Source organism: Onychomys torridus, chromosome 1 (genome assembly GCF_903995425.1).
Source record: "Onychomys torridus chromosome 1, mOncTor1.1, whole genome shotgun sequence".
NCBI classification, from domain to species: Eukaryota; Metazoa; Chordata; class Mammalia; order Rodentia; family Cricetidae; genus Onychomys; species Onychomys torridus.
In genome coordinates this window covers 152799057-152819044 of record NC_050443.1, presented here as the reverse complement: position 1 = coordinate 152819044, position 19988 = coordinate 152799057, and the positions used below count along the sequence as shown (strand labels likewise).

General features: G+C 43.1%; 2 protein-coding genes across 3 annotated transcripts in view; both read left to right on the top strand.

Annotated features, from left to right (window-relative positions):
- Window positions 1-7516, top strand: part of Lipa (lipase A, lysosomal acid type) — a 38795-nt gene extending 31279 nt beyond the window's left edge. Inside the window, exon 11 of one of the 2 annotated variants that reach the window (XM_036166982.1) lies at window positions 7457-7516. The gene's annotated coding sequence lies outside the window, so the exon portion shown is untranslated. Of the gene's footprint in view, window positions 1-489; window positions 922-7456 lie in introns of those variants that run through there. The other variant, XM_036166973.1, reaches the window with a different exon arrangement.
- A 1294-nt stretch (window positions 7517-8810) lies between these two features.
- Window positions 8811-10078, top strand: Ch25h (cholesterol 25-hydroxylase). The gene has a single exon (XM_036166992.1). It carries the CDS (start codon window positions 8826-8828, stop codon window positions 9678-9680), a length of 855 nt encoding a protein of 284 aa, XP_036022885.1. The 5' UTR covers window positions 8811-8825; the 3' UTR covers window positions 9681-10078.
- The last annotated feature ends 9910 nt before the right edge of the window (window positions 10079-19988 follow it).

The following is a 19988-nucleotide window of genomic DNA, read 5'->3' as shown; positions in this document are numbered from 1 at the left end:
TGGGCTTGACATGGCACTTGGGAGACTGAGACAGGAAGACTACTGTTAGATTTAGGGCTTATCTGGTGAGTGGGACTTCATCTCAAAAAACCAAAGACAGAGGGAAAAAACCCAAAGTACTCAATTCTAATCTTCTTGCCTTAGATGCTCAACATATCCTGTGTTTACCTGTCTAAACAACATTTTGCACGTTTTTGTGCGCTAACTACCTGGTCAAATCCAGTGTTATCCCAGCCTTGCCAGGAATAAATATTCTCTTTTCAATTTTATCAAACCTCAATAACAAGTGTTTAACAAATATTCAGATTTTTCATGCCAAGCCAAGCCAAGCCAAGCCAAAAAATAAATAAATAAAATTTAAAAAAAGGTCAGGAATCTTGAAAAGCAGATTGCACTGATTTAAAAAACAAAACAAACCAAAAAACTGTTGTAAATACTTTGAAGATCAATACACTCAACTGTGTGTGCTCTTATGTGGTTGCCCATCAGATCACTTTTCTGTGAAGAAGCATCCTGTGAAGGGACAAACCACTGATCTTCCAGAAGTGAATGTGGCTGCAATGGTGGTGTCTGCATGAAGCCAAGGCTGGCTGCCTGTGACCAGTGACCTGCCTCATTTTCACGAAAATGAACTGAGTGTTTTCAGGTCAAAGTTCAACTCAGGAATTCTATCTTGAAAACCAGTGTTGTATGCGCAATATTGTGCAGGAAGCCCAAGTCTGTCCGCTTTGCCTGCACTGATGTGTCTATTGTCAGCCGAAGAGCTGGTTGATAAGTTTTCAGACCTAGTTAACTTAGATACAGCAATATTACTTGATATTGGCCCATACATGCAGGCGGAATGATACAAGTTTGTAACATTTTAAAGGTTCATACTTAAACTTTTCAATAAATCTCAGCCTCCCAGGCTGAACAATAGTGTGGCGGTATTTGCTTTTTAATGGCTAGCCTATGCTTGGTTTTTTTGGCACGACTCAGGACTTTTCCTCTACTCTCATTCCTCTCCTTGGAAACTTCACTAACATAGTCCATAACTGGCACAACCTCTGAGTGGTTTTTCCTCACAGCCTCGGAAAGGACTGAAGTATTCAAAGCAATGGGGCTGCCTCCTGCAGTCACCCTCCTCCGTGGCCACAGGTTCCCTCCAGGAGCCCTTCTTTCTCCTTTGACCAAGGCAAACAGGTTTTGCCAACGAAATACAGAGCTGAAAGAAAGGGGCAGTGAGTTGGAATCATTAGCTGTCATTTCCCCCAGAAGTGTGGAGAGTGTTCTAGGGAGGGCCATAAGTAATTTGGTCTTTCCAGCTGTGGCTGCTGTTAAAGGGCCTCCCAGGTGTCCTTGAGAGTGCGTGGCTAACCCAGTTCCTCCACACAGCCGCCAGATGGCAGGATGAGCAGTGGTGCGCGCTGTACTTTCCACCCGTCCATTCTCTGTCTTCTTTTCAGACTTTGCACTGGGAACTAAAGAGAAGTGGGTGGAGTAGTCTGACGGTGCAGATACCACTCGGCTGCTCTTGTCACATTGGCTCCTCCTGCCTGTTTGCCTCCATTTGTGGTCTCTTGTCCGGGATGCATAAGCCTCTGTTGCCCCCCCCCCCCCCCCCCGGGACCACCTTTGTGTGTTCTAGGCAAGGACTCCACTACTGAGCTGTGCTCCCACCCTGTTTTATGGTATACTTAGTTTGTCTTGGTATCTGTGAGTTGAGCCTGCTGCCCCTAGAAACCCTCTGACAGTTTGGTGAGGCCTCCCTGGGGCTTTTCAACTGGCTTTACCAAGTCCTATGTTGACAATGTAAAGATCTCTACAAGCCTGCAGCCTATGGAGAGGAGAAGTTAATATTCAGCCTCCTTGGGATCTTTAGATCCCTGTAGCCTTTTGGCTGAGATCAACTGTATTATCACCTGTCTATTTGTGACCCTTCTCTAAGATGTAGTCTTGTGGGGGAAATAAATGAAGAATGGAGAATGAAGGGGGAGAAAATAAATCACTATTTCTCATACCCACAAGAGGACGCTCTTGACTTTGCTTGTAAATCTTGCCAGCCTCCCTTTGCGGCTTTGTTTTGTTGTGCGAATCTCACTGTTTTTCCCAGGCTGGCCTGGGACTTGTAGTTCTCCTGCTTCCCCATCTGAACGCTGAGACTACAAGTTTTCATCACCAAACCCTGCTCCCACAACAGCTTTTGAGAGAGCTTTCTCTGGATGGTCCTCTTAGGAAGCTTCTTGAGCCAGTTGGTAATTTGATAATGGGTGGGGCTGTGGCTGTGGTAAGTTCTAGCCAGGACAATGATTAGTTTTTGTATAATGAATAACATCTGAAAATGTTCTCAAGGAGTAGCTGTTCCCCCGAATGTGATTTGAAAATTGGGTAGTTGGGCAGTAGAAAAGGCTTTAACTGAAGTCTCACACTCTTAAGTACCAATATTTATTGATTTCATTGTCAAACAATGAAGATTATTTTGTGTTTGTGACCACTAAAGATGTTGATTGATAAATGAAGAAGTTTAAAATAGACAGTAATTGGATATTTTGTCATTAAAAAAAGATTTGTTTTTGTTTTATATCTGAGTGTTTTGCTTGCATGTATGTAAGTGCATTGCACGTATTTAGTGCCCTAGGAAGCCAGAAGAGGGCATCAGACACTCTGAAACCAGAGTTGCCACAGTTGTAAGTGCTCATGTGAGTGTAGGTGGCTGATCCCAGTCTGAACAGGGGTCCTCTTCAAGCCCGTAAATGCTGAGCCATCTCTCCGGCCCCTATCATTTATTCTTTAATGTATTTTATACAATATATAATTTACAGATTTTTAAGACTAGAAGCCACTCTGATTTACTGTGATGCATGGAAGGTAGTTTAAGGGCGTATTCTGGTGAAAAATTGCCAGTCACCATTCAGCAGTGTTTGTTGTATTGTGCTTGGTTCGGATTTCAAGTCTATTTCCAAACTAGCCAAATGAAACCTCTTGTGTCAATTTCACTATAAAAATGGACTTGGCGAGGTTTAAGCTATGTGTTCTGGAGTTCTTAAGCCTTCTCCTAAAGCTTTGATCGCTGTGGCAACCTATTTGATCAGGGAAGAGTACAGGGCTGGTGATATTTTCTCTATTTACAGGCTTAGTATGCCTTTTTGATTAGGAACGATTGTATATGTCTGACTGCTTCAGAGCGCCTGATGACAGTTCCAACAGCATGGACACTACTGACTTATACAACACAGGATAAATCAAAACCATATGCATCACTATCTGGGTTGTCAGGGGCATCAAGGGAACTCTGGGGCAGGGGGCTGGCATGCATGGAGAGCTAACATCCCCTGCTTCTTCATCAACATCTACTATTGTCTGCTGTTTATCAAGGTTAATTAGTGGTCCTTGAATCTTTTGAAAATTACTACATAAAAGCAGATTCAATACTCCTTCTGAGAGCAACCCTGGCTAAGAACTGGCTGAATCTAACTCTTGATTAGATTCAAGATTCTAACTGTAACTTCAGCTGTAACTTCCTCTTTAGCCCTAGCTACTCTTGACCTATCTGAGACTGGTTCTTTCAATCTTTCATCTTCGGAATGTGAAGTCATATTTTGATCTTTGAGGTCAGCCAACCTCTTTGGGTCCTGCTGTTAATCTCTGATATCGAAAGAGAGCTGTTTCAGTCAGATAGCTGTCCAGATTGTCCCATCGGGAGAGAAAAGAAACCACCAAACGCATTGGAAAAGAACATATTGTTAGCATCAGGCTTTGCCTAGCCACCTGCTCTCTTGGTGGGACTCCCCAGAGAAGACTTTGGGTGAGTTGGTACCAAATAATAGTTGAGACAGAGTTAATTATGTTCGGACTCTGAGAATAACTGGAGGAGAAAGAATTCTTGTCTTTGAAGGCTGTTAGGGGGCTCAGGCCAGGATGAAAATGATAAAGAGGAAGTCTAAATCAAATGGAAAAGTACAAGATATAGTGTGGCCAAAGTCCTAATATCGTGTGAAATCACAAAACACTCACTCATGTGGGCAAATGTCCCTGAAGATCAGACCCAAACTGCATCTACTAGTGTTCCACAATAAATACATAAAAATTAATAAATACAGAAATATAGAAGCCTATTTGCCTGTTTTTATCTTCAAATTTGAGTTGATATCTTCTAAAATGGACATGCAGTATCTTCTGAACATTCTTTACATACAGAATACTATGGTTAGGATGGGGGGAGTTGGAGGTTAGTGACAAAGTGAGTGTCTGGTGTGTATTGGGCTCCAGGTTCCATGTTCACATGGATATGGGGGGTGGTAGAAGAGAGAGAGAGAGAGAGAGAGAGAGAGAGAGAGAGAGAGAGAGAGAGAGAGAGAACAAGTCAAGTTAGAAAGAGTGAGAAACTGGGGAGGGAGGTTCTTGGCCTTGTGGGAATAGGTCCTAGCATGCTTATTCTAAAAGATCTACTCACTTAGAAGCTATTACATTCTTGGGTTTGCAGAAAGTCCAGAAGGTATATGCCCAGTGAATTCAAGAAAAGTCTCCACTTTAGCAAATGCCATACAAGACTCAACTTTGTTCTGGTTCATTAAGTTCTGTTTAGTCATCTATGATATTATGCCTCCTTCTTTGGCATCAGGCTGTGAAGACTTTAACCAAGAGACTCCTTGAGATAGTCGTATCTCTATGTTGGACAAAAATATCTGTCCTGTGTGCTCCACACTCAGGAACTGCAGGAGGACAGCTGTTCGTTGGCATGCCTTGAGGTGCAGGGCCATGGGGAGAGGGCATTCTGAAGGCCTGGCTCTCCGGTTTTGCTTCACAGGGTTTGATGCCATAAGCACGTGGAGACCAATAATGGCAGACAACAGAACCACTGAAATAGAATTAAGATGAGTTGGTTTGGGTTGGAAGCATAAAGTCTTGACAGCACAGAGAATAGTTAAATGCAAATCAAGCCATGCCACCCACCTTTTATAGTGTGCAAGCAGATCGAACACATCCAAGCATGACAGTGAGAGCAGAAGCCAGGAACAATGTGTGCCTGAAGGAACCTGGATAAGTCTTCTGGGCATAACACATTTGTAACTCTGAGACAGTGAGCTCTGCTAGTCCTGTGGGGTCCTCGAGTGGCCAAAAGTGAGGGAGGAGTTTTAGCTGTTTTATTTTTTCAACAAACCCCAAATCTTCCCTCTTCCTGGAGATGTGCTTCAAGAGAAGGGCTACATTTATCAGGGACAAGAAAGAAGAACCTTCCTAAGTTGCCCTAAAAGTGAAGATGAAAACAGCATGGGCATGTGAGAGGAAATAAGGAGTCCATTACTGTCTAACGGGAAGAAACCCACCAATAGGGAGGCTGGGGATCTGTCCCCTCCTGCCCCCGCCTTTTGTTTCCCTGTGGGGAAACACTAGGAAAAAAAAAAAAAAAACAACAACTATCCTCTTTCCTTCTTATGTGTTGCCTGTCAAGAAGCTCAAAGCTATTTCTTACCCCATCTCATCAATGGCAGACAGACCAGGAGATCATAGTAACATTCCCAAGCACACTGCAGCCTTTCCTTTCCTCTTTCTCTTTCTTTCTTTCTTTCTTTCTTTCTTTCTTTCTTTCTTTCTTTCCTCCCTCCCTCCCTCCCTCCCTCCCCCTCCCTCCTTCCCTCCCTCCCTTCTTTCTTTTCCTTGTTTTTTGAGGACTTTAGTGAGTTTATAGCTTTTTCTTTAAAACATTAGCATACAAGGCATTAGATGTCATTGTGGTGTGTTCTAATAAAGTGCATTTTAGTAGATTCTTTCTCATTGCGCCCATTTCTTTACTTCCCCTGAATCTCCCTTGTACCCTCCCTCAGTCTTCTTTTCTGTTTTCAGATCACATATGTCCTTTTTGCCCTCCACACCATCCTCAACACCTCTTTTCCCCTCTTTTGGTATCTTTCCTAGGATTTTAGGCTTTACCTTCGTTTACCCCCTTTATGTATACACACACACATTACACATTAGGAACCATATGTAAGGAAAACATGTAGCTGCTATCTTCTGAGTTTGTGTCACCTTGTTTAATATTATACTGTCTGGCCCCATCCATATTCCTGCAAATCCCTAAATTTAATTTTTCTTTACAGCTGAATCAAATTCCATTGTGTGCATATGTCACACTTTCATTATTCAGTCACCTGTTGATGGACATCCAGGCTGGTTCCGTGTCTTTGCTATTGTGAATAGGGCAGCAATGAACATGGATGAATGGGTATGTCTGTGGTAGTGTTAAGGAAATAATACGCCTTATTATTACTCCACATACTTAGAAAAGAAGGAAGAGCCAGCCTCCAACTGAAGAATCTGTTAGCTTATAGATGCTTAGGCATACACATTTTATATACACTGTCATCCTTAAACAGAGATGGGAACCTGCAAGTCTGGCTGCTTAGGCAAATAGGAAATTTACACAGCTAAGATACTATGTATTGTCAGAGTTGTTTTAAGTAGGATAGTATTGTTCTTTTTCAAAGAGTTGTTGCCAAGGGTCATCTTGCATACCTGACAGAATTGTGTTTCCCTAATGAGAGCATAGGGGACTTAATGGCAGACCAGAACTCAATGGCAGTTGTGTCCTTACTTGTGGATACTTAGGACAGTACCCACTATGAGCTGTCTGTTAGAGGTATGTCTTTGGTATGGGAATTGGAGCTTAATAATTGGTCATAAGTCAGCCAGCTGTCTTCTTTGTCATGGGAACCAAAGCCTAATGGCTGGCCAATTATGGTCAGTAGTCATTTATATTCTAGCATCCTAAATTTCCCTTATCTTTTGAAGGTCTGGTTAGCAGGCTACTTAACTTTGGGGTATTTTGAAGGAAGCACTCCTTTAGCTAAATTCCACTTGTGTGACTCAATGTTTTCTAAGAAGACTCTTAGTAAGTCCTTTATAAAACTAATTCTATCATGTTGTGCTTCTTTTACATCAAAAGTTATGGATGCTATATGGCCAGGAGTATATAGCTAGTTTACATGGTAGTATTTTGTTTTGTTTTGAGACAACTCCACACTGATTTCCATAATGGTTGTAATAGGTTTTATGCAATTATTTTTACTTTCTAAAAAGACTTCTATGTGATTAAAAGTTGCAGTTTAGGGGCTCTAAAGAATGAATGAAGAATGTGCACATGCCTTCATCAGTGATAACTCTGGGACACATAGCAAATGGGCAGTCTGAATTATGAACTTGCCTATTGTATATGTATATCATAACATATATATATATATATATATATATATATATATATAAAATGAACCTGTTTGTAATAACACACACATTTTCTGGGTATATGTTAGGCCCATTTATTGTTTTGTGTTTTTGCAATATGTGTTCATTCCTTATATCTTTATAGCTTTTCTGCTTGTAAGAAATCTTATTTGATTTTAATTTCAAATATCCTAGTTGTTACTTGTGAAGTACAGAGTTAAAATGACGTGTGTCTTATTTCCTTTTGTTGTGTGTTAAGCCCTTAGATGGAGAGCTGTGGAGCCACAGTAATGGGAACACTGTCTCATTCCTGATGGAGGTGGGAAGCCAGCTCTCCAGGAAAGTGAAATCACAAGTGACACTCTTAGCTGGTCTCTGGCAGGGAGTAGGCAGAGGCTGCAGTCCGCCTGTCCTTCGGGGCTTACAGCAGGCTTCTGGGGCCACTGTGGCTGTTTTCCCTTGGAAAATAATACGGGAAAATGCAAGCTTGCATAAGACTATGTCAGCTGCCAGCAGAGAAGGGCCGCCTCCAGGACACAAACACAAGAAGGAAAAACCGGGAGAATGGCCCCTGGCTTTCCTCTGGGGTCTCTTGTTCCACATGTTAGTCACCTAGGGAAAACGCAGGACATGTTTCTGTGCTGGACTCCCTGGGGCTCTCCTAGGACACAGTACTGACCTCCAGTGCGCAGTCTCTGGCCCCACAGCCCCAGCATCTGAGAGGGTGCTGAGGAGTTGTGGAGCAGGGAAAAATTGAGGGCTGGGAAGAAGTCGGAGCCTAAGGAACCTCCAAAGAAATGGCAGGGGAGATGGGACATCTCCAGCACTTCTCAGGCTTTCTGGGAGGCTGTAGGGTTGCATAGATCACAGCCTCCACCAGGCTTTGAGGTGCATTGACCCAAACGAGAGCCCCTCAGTGGGTGATAAGGCAGGCATCCTCCATTCTCTATCCCGGAGCACTAAGGCTGGTAGTGGTTGCCTCCTCTCCGGACATCTTGCATGATCATGTTCCTGTTCAGGACTCCCGGACTTTAAGCTGAGGGGAGGATCGTCCGCGCTAACTGGAGCCTGGCTGCTACTTTTTGGAGCCTTTGTGGAAGAAGCCCGGTTCCCTCTTCGTAACGGAGTCTACCTGTTTGCAGCACAGCCATTAAGAGCGCTGTTCGGGTGAGGTGAGCACACCCAAAGATCTCCAAGATGTAGATGTATGTCTTGACATACTCAAAACAGACACTTTATAACTCAGAATTCTGTTTCGGTGGCGAAACAGCACTTTCTGGTGGTGATGAACACACGACTTTGTAGCAGGGATGGCGGATGACTTTCCCTAAGCCAGAATTGCTCACTCCTGTGTCAACAGTACGTCAGCCTAAAAGTGAGCAAACAACTCCGTATGCTCGGAAACTGGCTTCAAGTGCCGCTGCATGCATGTATGTGGAAGAGGCGATTCAATGCAGCTGTGAAACAGGACAGAGACATCAACCGAACGCACAGTTTTGTGCTATTTAAGCAGGATTCTATGTCAGGGAACAGAGGGAAGGACCGCTGACATCACTGGGGGCGGGGCCGCGGTCCTAAGAAAAGTCGGCGGGACTGGGAAGACTGTAACTGTGGGGCACAGTCTCAGCATGGGCTACCACAACGGCTCGGAGCTCCGAGACCAGGGCTGCTCCAGCCAACTGCTCCTACAGCCCCTCTGGGACTCCATGAGGACCGGGGAGGCGTTCGCGCGCTCACCCTTTTTCCCGGTCATCTTTTCCATCATCACTTACGTGGGCTTCTGCCTGCCATTCGTGGTGCTAGACGTCCTGTGTCCCTCGGTGCCCTTGATACGACGCTACAAGATCCACCCCGACTTCTCGCCGTCCGCGAGGCAGCTGCTGCCCTGCCTGGGGCAGACGCTCTACCAGCACCTGGTGTTCGTGTTCCCGGTGACGCTGCTACACTGGGCGCGCAGTCCCGCGCTCCTGCCGCCGGAGGCCCCGGAGTTCCTCCAGCTCCTGAGCCACGTCCTGATCTGCCTGCTGCTCTTCGACACTGAGATCTTCGCGTGGCATCTGCTGCACCATAAGGTGCCCTGGCTGTACCGCGCCTTCCACAAGGTGCATCACCAGAACGCGTCCTCCTTCGCGCTGGCCACGCAGTACATGAGCATCTGGGAGCTGTTTTCTCTGACCTTCTTCGACGTGCTGAACGTGGCGATGCTGCAGTGTCACCCACTCACCATCCTTACCTTTCATGTGGTTAACATCTGGCTGTCGGTGGAGGACCATTCGGGCTATGACTTCCCATGGTCCACTCACAGACTAGTGCCCTTTGGCTGGTACGGGGGCGTTGCTCACCACGATCTGCATCACTCCCAGTTCAACTGCAACTTTGCCCCTTATTTCACACACTGGGACAAAATGCTGGGCACCCTGCGTTCCGCGGACTCCCGAGAGCTGTGCACTTCACACTTGAATCAGGAAAAGAAACAGACTTGAGTTATTTTTTTCAGAAGCAAGTAACTTATTAGCCATTGAACACTAGACAAATCTCATGTGTTTCTGCAATCAGCCACAGTAATTTATATAATGTTTGTATATCAATTCCATTGTAGTCTTGGTGTCAAATATCAACCCACTCCAATGTCATTGACTTTGGGCCACAAGCCAGACAATCAGCATGGTGTATTTGACTCGTTATAATTTCTAGAATCGTTTGTTTCCTAGGTCTGAAATCACACTGAAACTGGGTACATGTTGGTGCAAGACCTGATTTCTGATTCTTTAAATAATCAAACTTTTCCTGCTGGGCAGTGACGAAGGTTATAGTATTTTTCTAGTTTTGAATGAAATGATATATTTATATTGAAAGAATTTTATTGTATTTTAAAAATAAAAGGAACAAGAACTAAACAAGCACTCGGTCCTGTTGCACCTGATGGATGAAAGCTATAAAGGAAGGGAGTCTGGGCTGCTCAGTGTTCTTTGAAGTGTCCACCAGCCCTGCCCTGCCTTGGAAAGAGGAATCTGGTGGTAGGTGTTTGCGGGAGGGAAAGGGTTTGGAGAAGAAGTTGGGGGAGTTGTCTGGCTGCTTTGATTCAGAATGCTTTTTGGCCTTTTTTTTTTTTTTTTTTAATAAGAAGCACAAGATAGACTTATTCTGTATATTATTTTTTATAGGAGATTCGCATCAGGCATTATACTATGGAGTGTTATGTGTAGGGCAGTTTAGAGTCAGAGTTTGATGCCTTGTTATCAGCAAACCTGATAGGTCTAGTCTGTGTATTCGAGAAGCTGACCAGTTAAGCTTCATTTTCAGGCAGTGTCCGTTCTTAGCTAGTACAACTGACCCTTAGAACACTGTCCCCTGGAGTTTTTGTATAGTTTATTTTCTTGATGAAGACACACATGCAAAGTATACAGCCCTTTCTTAACAAAGAATAAGAGCAAAATTCAGTCTTAGAGCCCCTGTTTCTTAAAAAAGGAGATGGTACGCAGATTGCATGTGAAAATCAATATCCTATTACTGGCCATACAGATATCCCCACCAGCCATCCTACCTACCTGCCACTTAGTTACTTTAGTGTTAAATTGAGGACATTGTTTACATAGACTATAGTTAAAGTGGAAGATATCTTAAGTCTGTAACTTTGCATGTAACTGTGGACTCATCATATATGAACCTGAATGGTTTTTTTTTTTTTTTTAATTTAAAGATTCAAAAAATCATCTAAAAATCTAGTCTCCATTGTCTGTCAGAGAAGATTCCTGAGAAATGTCTTTAAGTCTTTCCAGTGACTGACAGTATGCAGCTGAGGTACCCGGCGTCTGCTGACTTTCTCATGTTCGCTCGGATGTGGTTTTCTGGCTTCTGAACTCAAGTTGCTGCCTCCTTTATCTGCAGCCACACCAGGCTGCTACATAAAGATCTCACTTATTTATAAAAAGTGAACTTCCCAGAAAGAGGAAGGGAGATGCCAGGGAGAGGGGCAGCAATAGACAGGCTTTATCACCTCAGCCACGTTCAGTGAGTAGGGAAAGAGGATGATAATCAGGCAGATGTGGAATATTTAGTGCAGCTGTTAGTGACTGTGAGGGCTCCAGGCACCCCAAAGCCACACATGTGGCATAATAACATTCTATCTCAGGTCATTGGTAGAGTCTGTGACAATGTATCATGCCATCTTGCCCTTTAAGGGAAGTGAGATGAGGCAATTGTATACATGGACAGTATTGGGATTTGGAAACTATTTCTCCAAGTCCTTTTGAGCCGCTAATGCCTTGTTGGAGAAGATGAGCAATTTTTCAGTTAGGTGAAAGGCCACAGGGCAAAGACATGCTTTTTTCTCCTCAGTTCCTGGTCCTCACGCCTTATATACCTTTTTCTTTCTGCCCCCACTTCCTGGGATTAAAGGCATGGGTCACCACACTTAGCTGTTTCTAAAGTGGCCTTGAACTCAGAGATCTGGCTGGCTCTGCCTCCCAAGTGCTGGGATTAAAGGTGTGTACCACCACCGCCCAACTTCTGTTATGGCTTACTCTTCCCATTTTCTAGCCACCATTTCTGGCTCTGTTCTAGTGGCTGTCTGTTCTCTGCCCCCAGATATGTTTATTTTGGGGAACACACAATATTTCAGGGAACACAATACCCACCACACTCCTCCTCACCACGAGCATCTCACGTTGTAGATGGAGAATTGATCCTAGATAGGTTTAGTATCTTTCTCCAAGTAGGAGTGAAATAGGCATTGGAATACTCTTCATTAGGAAATCTAATGAGATGGTTTTCTATCTCCTTAGTGGTGTGTATGTGTGTGTGTGTGTGTGTGTGTGTGTGTATGTGTGCAACCTTCATCATAGAATGTAACTCTTGTTTGGCATCAGTGAGGTTTCTCTAAAGCATTTACTTCCTAATTTTCTGCCTGTTTTCTTTAGTGGATCCTCTTCAACCACAGCAGGAAAGTAAGCCACAGGCACTTGTTTTTTGTTTTTTTGTTTTGTTTTGTTTTACTTTAAAAGTCTGTATTGTATGCAATGAGTGACCTTCCTAACACCTCCTAATAACCTTGAAAATATCGTATTAATCACATTGTAGCATATACACATGCATACATAGTATTTAATGTGTATATATACAAAATATATAGTACTGTATATCACTATGCATACATGTACTATACACACAAATTATACAGATGTCTACACATGATTACATATGTATAAATACATGTATTTGTATACTACATATGTATATATGTACTATAAATGAACATATTGTATACATTATAATTATATTGCATACATTATAAATTGATATGCTCTACAAACATATATACACATGAATGTATAAGTCATGCTATATAGAGATACTATATATACACACATATCTAAACATACACATATGCTGTATCTACATATATACTCTGCTCTCTCTTCCCTTTCTCTTTTCTTCCTCTCTTTTATGCAAACACATACCACAGCCATTTTTCTTATGTCCACTAATTGTCTCCTCCCTTGGAGTGACACTTGTTTCTTGATACATACTGGTTCGATATTATATGGATTCTGAAAGCACAGGAAACATAGCTCGGCTGGTAATCACGCTTTTCTTCTTCTACTTCCTCTTGTTCTTCTTTGTCCTCCAGCACCAGGCAAACTCAGCTTTTTACTCTGGCCCTGTTCACACTTCACAATCCTGTTCCAGGAAAGGTAACAGGTTTCTGGAAAAGTGTCAGATAAGCAAATTCAGCTAATTTAATGTGGTAAGCACTATCAGGAAGATGGTTACAGGCTGCTAAGGGATTCCAAAGAAAGGGAGACATGGGACCCAAATGTGAAGACTTTCTATGGGTTCAAAAGGCAGGATTGCAGGTACAACTGACACCTGGTGGGGCATCAGAGAGAGATGAGGAAACTCACCATTCTGAAAGTGTGGTAGGGAGCTCCAAGCTCCGAATGAGTCATTTAGGAACTTTAAGGCATATTTGCAGCAAGGCATCCAGGGCCTGGGCTTGGGACCCAGAAGACAGTGTTTATCTTACCTCTGCATAAGCCATCAAACTGCTCAGGGCTATTTCCCCTTGCTTATGTCACAGGGGCTGTGAGAGATCATATGTAAAATAGATCAGACACAAATGTTAGGGCTTGCTAGGTATGTTGACACATTTTCAGCAAAGGAGAAATGTGTTTTTATATATGTTTAGCTGATAACTGGCAGTGGAGAATAGTGGTACTTATTTCAGGTAGGAGGCCCAGGCATTTCTGTCTTGATTCTAGGCCTGGCTTCACTGCACAGTCACTGTGTGACCAGCATGAATGCTCTAGGACTCAATCACCTCACCTGTATAAGGGATGTATGAGTTCCTCTTTTTCGTTGCTGTGACAAAATACCATGACCAAAAGTAACTTATAGAAGAGTGTATCTTGGCTCACGGTTCTGGGAGAGGAGTCTGTCATGACAGGGGAAGCATAATAGCAGACACAGCAGCAGTAAGCTGAGAGGTCACATCTCTATCCCCACATAGGAAGGAGAACACAAACAGTAAGTGAGATGAGACAGTAACCCCTAAAAGCCTGACTTCAGTGACATAAGAAAGAAAAATCAAGAATTGTTTATTTAGTTCATGTGCTCTTGGGTGAGTGGCCTTCACTGGAGGGTGGTTTACCCACCAGGGTCTGTGCCCTCAAAGAAAACAGACTCCCTCTCTTCTAGCCATTATCAACTGCCATTATCATTAGCTAGGGCTTGGAATTAGGCCCACCTCTCCTCTCCATTCTGGAAGCTTTTCTGGCCTAAACTCATGCTGGTATTGTGTATGTTGTCTCAATTGCCATGAATTCCTATGTGTAACTCCCCTGTTGTGTCTAGAAGACATTGTTTCCTTTGTAGTCATTCGTCACCTATGGCTCCTACAATCTTTCTGTCTGATCTTCCCCTAAGATCCTGGAGGCTTGGGTGGAGGTGGGTGTGATATAGATAAGGTTGAACATCTGGCAGTATCATAGTCTCTACACCTAGATCAGATGTGGGTCTCAGTGGTAATCATCATCTGCTGCAAAAAGGGTAAACAATTATTTCCTGTACTGGAGGGAAAAGTCTGTGAAAGAAGGGACCATGTTTTATCTCTTTTATTCCTTCGAGGAAAGTGCTCTATAACTGTCTCAGAGTATAGACCTTTGGCCGGGGAGCAGAGAGGGGGCTGAAAAGCCTGGTTGAGCTTTTGATTATCTGCTTTCAGTGAAGTCATTCAAACACCTGGGGCACTGATTTTTGTCTTTGTGAGGTAGGTGGAAGGTGGAGTGGTACTAAGTAGTCTTCACTACTTCCTAATGCTTCCGTGAAGATGAAGTAAGACAAAGCAGTAGCGTTGATTGAGTGATCTAATCCTGTCTACAGAGATAATGATCTGAAACTCCTCTCTCCCTCTGTCTATCCCTGATGTCACGATGCTCTACCTTTTCCATGTAGCAGCTGTTCCTGGAGTTCCATTCCAGCCTCCCTTCCTTGTATTCCTCTAGTCTTCATACTGTAGCTCTGCTTCCCTACAGAATCTGAAGATAGTCTGGGAGGTGGACATTCATTCATGTAGCAGGGGAAATTGTGTAGCAATTTTCTCTGAACTGAAACTTCTCATCCCCGAGGGACTTTCCTTAAGACCAAAGAAGTTCTAAATTGAAGCATTTAATTTAGGTGGAGGAACATCACAACTCCCAAGTCTCAGGAAGCCCCTGAAACTTAAAAGATTTACAACCCCCTTCTCACCTCAAGATCATATAAGCACAATGCTGACATGAGGAGACTGTCTTATCTGTGGAACTTCCTTCAAGTAATACAGAGAGCACCAGGATTCCAGCTAGGGTGGGCTGTTGGTGATGCAGCTGCTTTTGAGTCATCCACATTCCTGCAAGTAACTCCTCACCCATATGCAGTAAATGGCCTCAATATACTCATTGGTTCACCAAGATAGACATTGGTGCTATTGCCACCTTGGTCTGACATTGGTTTCTTGTATGGTGTAAGTACACATTTGTTCATCTTTCTCCAAGAATAGTGTCACACAATGGGTATACACTACAGAAGACTAAAACTGAAAGAAGTTGGATCTGGTGCTATAGCTGACACTTAGGCTGGCTAGCTGTAGTACTTTTAGAAGCAAAAGGCCATGTCAGTAGCCAGGGTGAGGGTACCTCACCAAGAGGAAGAGCCACTCTCCTTCAAGCCAAGGGCAGCTGCCTTCTAGGGAAGTGGACATTGGTAGCAAAGAACATTTGAATGCAGCCTCTTAGAGTTGGACATCATATGGACAAAGCTACTCCTGCTATACAGTTCCCACGAGAAGGCTGTGGGCTGGAAATGCCTCAGCTCTAGCATTGCTAAAGGAAGAGAGCTCACATGCTATCCCTGGCAAATTAGGAGAATCCACAAATGCTAAGGCCTAGACACCCTATCCAGTTTCCTCATTTTGTAAATAAGGAAACTGGGGTTCAGAGGCAGGAAGTGACTTTTTTGGTTTACACAGATGGTCTGGAACACAGTGACCTGTGCTCATCCTCTCTGCTGCTTCCCTCTCACACTCTGGGTTTCCAAAGTCCTTGGGAGCGCTCTTTTGTTGACTGTCAAAAAAGTAGTTATGGGACACTACATAGTTATTGTTGCAATCCATTTTGTTTGCTAAGTTTTTGTTTAAACTGCTGGGTCAACATGTAGAATCTTAATGAAGAGCTTCAGATCTATCTTGTCACATATTTACTCAGAATGCCACCTTCTTTTTACACAGAGCACAAATGATCAGGACTTTGAAGAATAATGTTCATACATCACAAATAAGTCAGTATGAATTAGCTGTGACTCCCATACCTGAGGCTTCAATTTTCCTCATTTTCAAAAGATGGTGATTACCTTTTGAGCCTATGAAATTTTTAACAAATTGATCTGATCAGCTTTTTCCTATCATAGGAGCTAATATAGGACAAGTTGCAAGACAGTGAGATAATATAAAATTAGCTTCCATGCAGGAAATGTTTGAAAATGTTTGAGAATATAATCATATTTAAAATAAATGATACACAAGTCTTTTTTAAAAATTTGATTTTAAGGTCTTAATTAAAAAAATTTTCTGCAGGGAGGTGGTGGCACATGCCTTTAATCCCAGCACTCAGGAGGCAGAGACAGGTGGATCTCTGTGAGTTTGAGGCCAACCTGGGCTACAGAGTGAGTTCCAGGAAAGGCGCAAAGCTACACAGAGAAACCCTGTCTTGAAAAAACAAAACAAAACAAAAACAAATAAAAAAATTTTCCATAAAAGAAATAGTTTAAGGAAGCATTCATAAGTGGAATACCCCTCAGCAATAAATAGGAATGAAAAACTAATACATGCAAGTATAATGATGAGGTAAAAATACTGAATAAAAACTCAGCTAGAATATATATCAGATTGCTCAATTTACATAAAATGCAAATAAAACCACTATGACAAAACAGATTGATAGCTATTTGGAGACAGGGTGCTGATGTGGACTTCAAAGATACTGGAAAACTTTGAGGGATGATGGACACATGTACTTTCTTGATTGTGTTGATGGCTTCAGAGGAATATGGGTCTGTCAAGTTTTCTCTATTTATAAATTTTAAGTATTGTACTTTATGATATGTCAATAATACTTGTTAATGATCATGGTAGTGGTGCTTATAAATTAATACAAGGACCTCATGTCATAAGATTTAACTTTGAAGCCAAAAATATGGCAGAAGACTTGGACACACACACACACACACACACACACACACACACACACACATACACACGCCACACCTCCAAACACACACAGTCCACATACACTGGTCCCTGTAGCCATGGTTGTGTTATATGAAGTTTTAATTATTGCCATTGCTTTCTAAACCTGGGTTGGAAATCAAATCTATGTGTGAATAAATAGACCATTTTCTGAAAATTTAGGGTATGTAAGCAAGAGAATTGAGATGATAATGTTGAGCATATAATCCATGTTTCATGAATAGTGATGTCCCTCTACCCAGTCAAGGAAGATAAATGGATTTCCAGGGAAGACAAGAGAGAGACAAACTTCCCTGGAAAGAGAGGAGGACAAAGTTGAGTTCTGAGAGCACTTGGCAATTTGGAGTTTTGTCATCTCTACTGGACCTGAGTTCTAGGCCATAATGCTACTGTGCCTTTTGCCCCAGATTTCATGATGTCCTATGATTCCCACTTCTTGGCTGACCAAATGTCCTTCTAGTTCTTGTGTTTAAGAGGACGTTATAAAAACTCCGTGGCTTCCTCCTGCCTTTAGGGTGGAGGGGAAACCCCTTTGGTGTAAATGAATCTGGGAGGTTATAGGTGGTTTCCACCAATGGAGAATGGAGAACCACTTCCTAAGTGCTGGTCAGAACTGTGGTGGCCCACAGGCTAAGAAGGCCAATTGATTGTTTGACGCCAAACATGAAGTGAATGCTTTGTTGTTATTTCATGGCAGCAAACCCAATCAGGACCCACTAATCTCCAAGGTGGGCAACCTAAATGCAGAGTACATTCATAGTTTTATGCTCAGACATGTCCAAAGTCACTTAGCGTCAGTGCCTACTTGTAAGCCCAAACCTTTCTTCCCTGGAGAACACATCTTTGTTTCCTAACACATCTGGCAAGTGGAAGGATGGAGCCTGAAGGGCATCCTTGAACTTTCAGTTGAAGGTGAACATCCTACTCAGATCAGCCTGGTATCTGCATCTGTTTGTCTCTAGCTGGGTCATTTCTGATTCTGTTTTCATTCATTTTTGTCTTGTCTCATTCTACAGCTGACATCATACACTCCCCATGTGTTTGATTCTCTGACTCACTTTACACCCCCTCCAATTCATCCAATTCCTCACTAGTGGCACAAAGAGGTTCAGGAACTCTATCAGCTAGTAACCATCCAAGCCGTGGTCCACACAGTCTGACAGACCTCAAAAGCCATATTTACCTTCACCATGCTCTGCTGTCCCTCAGTAGCTCATCTTTTCTGTATCACATTTCCATAAACTCATAGGGAAAATGAGCCCACAGCCACTGGGAAGACTGGACCCTGTAGTTATATTGCTTACAAACTGTATGGCCGGGGCAGGCTTCTTATTATCTACTTCTATCTTAAATTAACCCATTTCTGTTAGTCTATGCTTTGCCACATGGCTTGTGGCTTACCGGTGTCTTTACATGTTGCTTCTCCTGGCAGCGGCTGGCAGTGTCTCCCCCCACCTTCCACTTCCCAGAATTCTCTTCTCTCTTGTCCCACCTATACTTCCTGCCTGGCCACTGGCCAAACAGCATTTTATTTATACAGAGCGATATCCACAGCAGGACCCTGCCTTTTTCTTTGGAGACTTGTTCTTCTTTCTGTGAGACAAAGATGAATTCCCTCATTCAAGGAAGGAATATTCTTAGAAGGAAGCTAGAAAGCCAAGTCCTCCAAGGGGTTCATTCCTACAGGCAGCTGCTGTCATAAAACTCATCCCTGAGCTTAGCAGAGGGATCCTCTGTGACTGGATTTCAGGGCCACTGCAGCTAACGTTCACCCATGAGAATGGAAGAAACTGAACCTCTGGGAAAGAAGTTGGCAAAGAAATGTGCCACGTGTACTGCGGGGATGGCACGCATTATTCTGGCCGGATGATTTGAAACCTCCTGGAGAGTGATGAAGAGGGATTGAAAACAGGCTGCAGGTGTGAGCCTCATGCTGAGTCCTTGTAGCCAGGCAGCTGGCCAGAAACTAGCAAGGCTTGTGAACCAGGATCAGAACTTACTGTCTGGCCCACTGTTTTGGTCCGTTCTAGTGGGGCTTCTCTATGACCATGACTCCCGTGCACAGCCAGGTACAGCAGACCACTGTGCATTACTCTGTGTTGCTTCCTCATGACACCTATGAACAGCTTAACACAGCAGATCACCCTGGGCTTACTTGAGTCTACTTCTCCTCTTAGCACTGAGAGCCCATCTGGCATAGGCCCACACTGGCCTTGTGCATGCTGCCAAAGTCTCTGTGAGTTCATATGTGTGTTGGTCTTGCTGTGTTTAGAGGGCCTTGTTTCCTTGGTGTCTTCCATCTCCTCTGGCCCTTACAGTCTTTCCACATCCTTTTCATCCTCATCCCATTTAGGACTGAGTATTCCAAGGTCTCTCACTCCCTGCATACTGTCCAAAGCAATGACCTTACGGGGAAAATGTTCATTGTGTCTCACTAAGTGTGGTACAATAAAAAAAAAAGTTTTGTCTTCTCTTCATTAGATTGAACAACTCTTTTATTCTGCACTTCTATGTTCTGATAAGATCTTCTGTGGATTATCTTTTCATTTTGATGATATTGTCCTTTGATGCACAAAAGTGTGAAAAGGTAAAGTCTAGGTATTTCCATTTTGTCTCTGTTGCTTGTGTTTCTGGTGTCATATTTAAGAATCATTCCCTAATCCAAGTTCATGGTGATTTATATCTATACATTCTTTTAAGGGTTTTACACTTTTAGCTCCTATATTCATGGCTTTGGCTCCTTTGAGTACCCAGTAACCCAGCACAGTTTCCCAACAAGAATGTTATCCTCACTGACTGGCCTTGGAACCCTTGTCAAAATCAGTTTATAAAGATCTGGGGACTTATTTCCAGACATTTCATTCTGTTGCAGTGATTTAGATGTCTGTCATTGTCCTCAAGACCACATTATTTTAAACACTGTGTCCTTGTAGCAAGTTAAGAATTATGAGTTCCTTACTTTTATTCTTTTTCAAGATGGTTTTCCTGATTCAGGTCCCTTGCATATCCTTAG

What these genes read in the sequence shown, in the direction of transcription:
- Ch25h (XM_036166992.1), top strand. Translation starts at nt 8,826, where the DNA reads ATGGGCTACCACAACGGCTCGGAGCTCCGAGACCAGGGCTGCTCCAGC.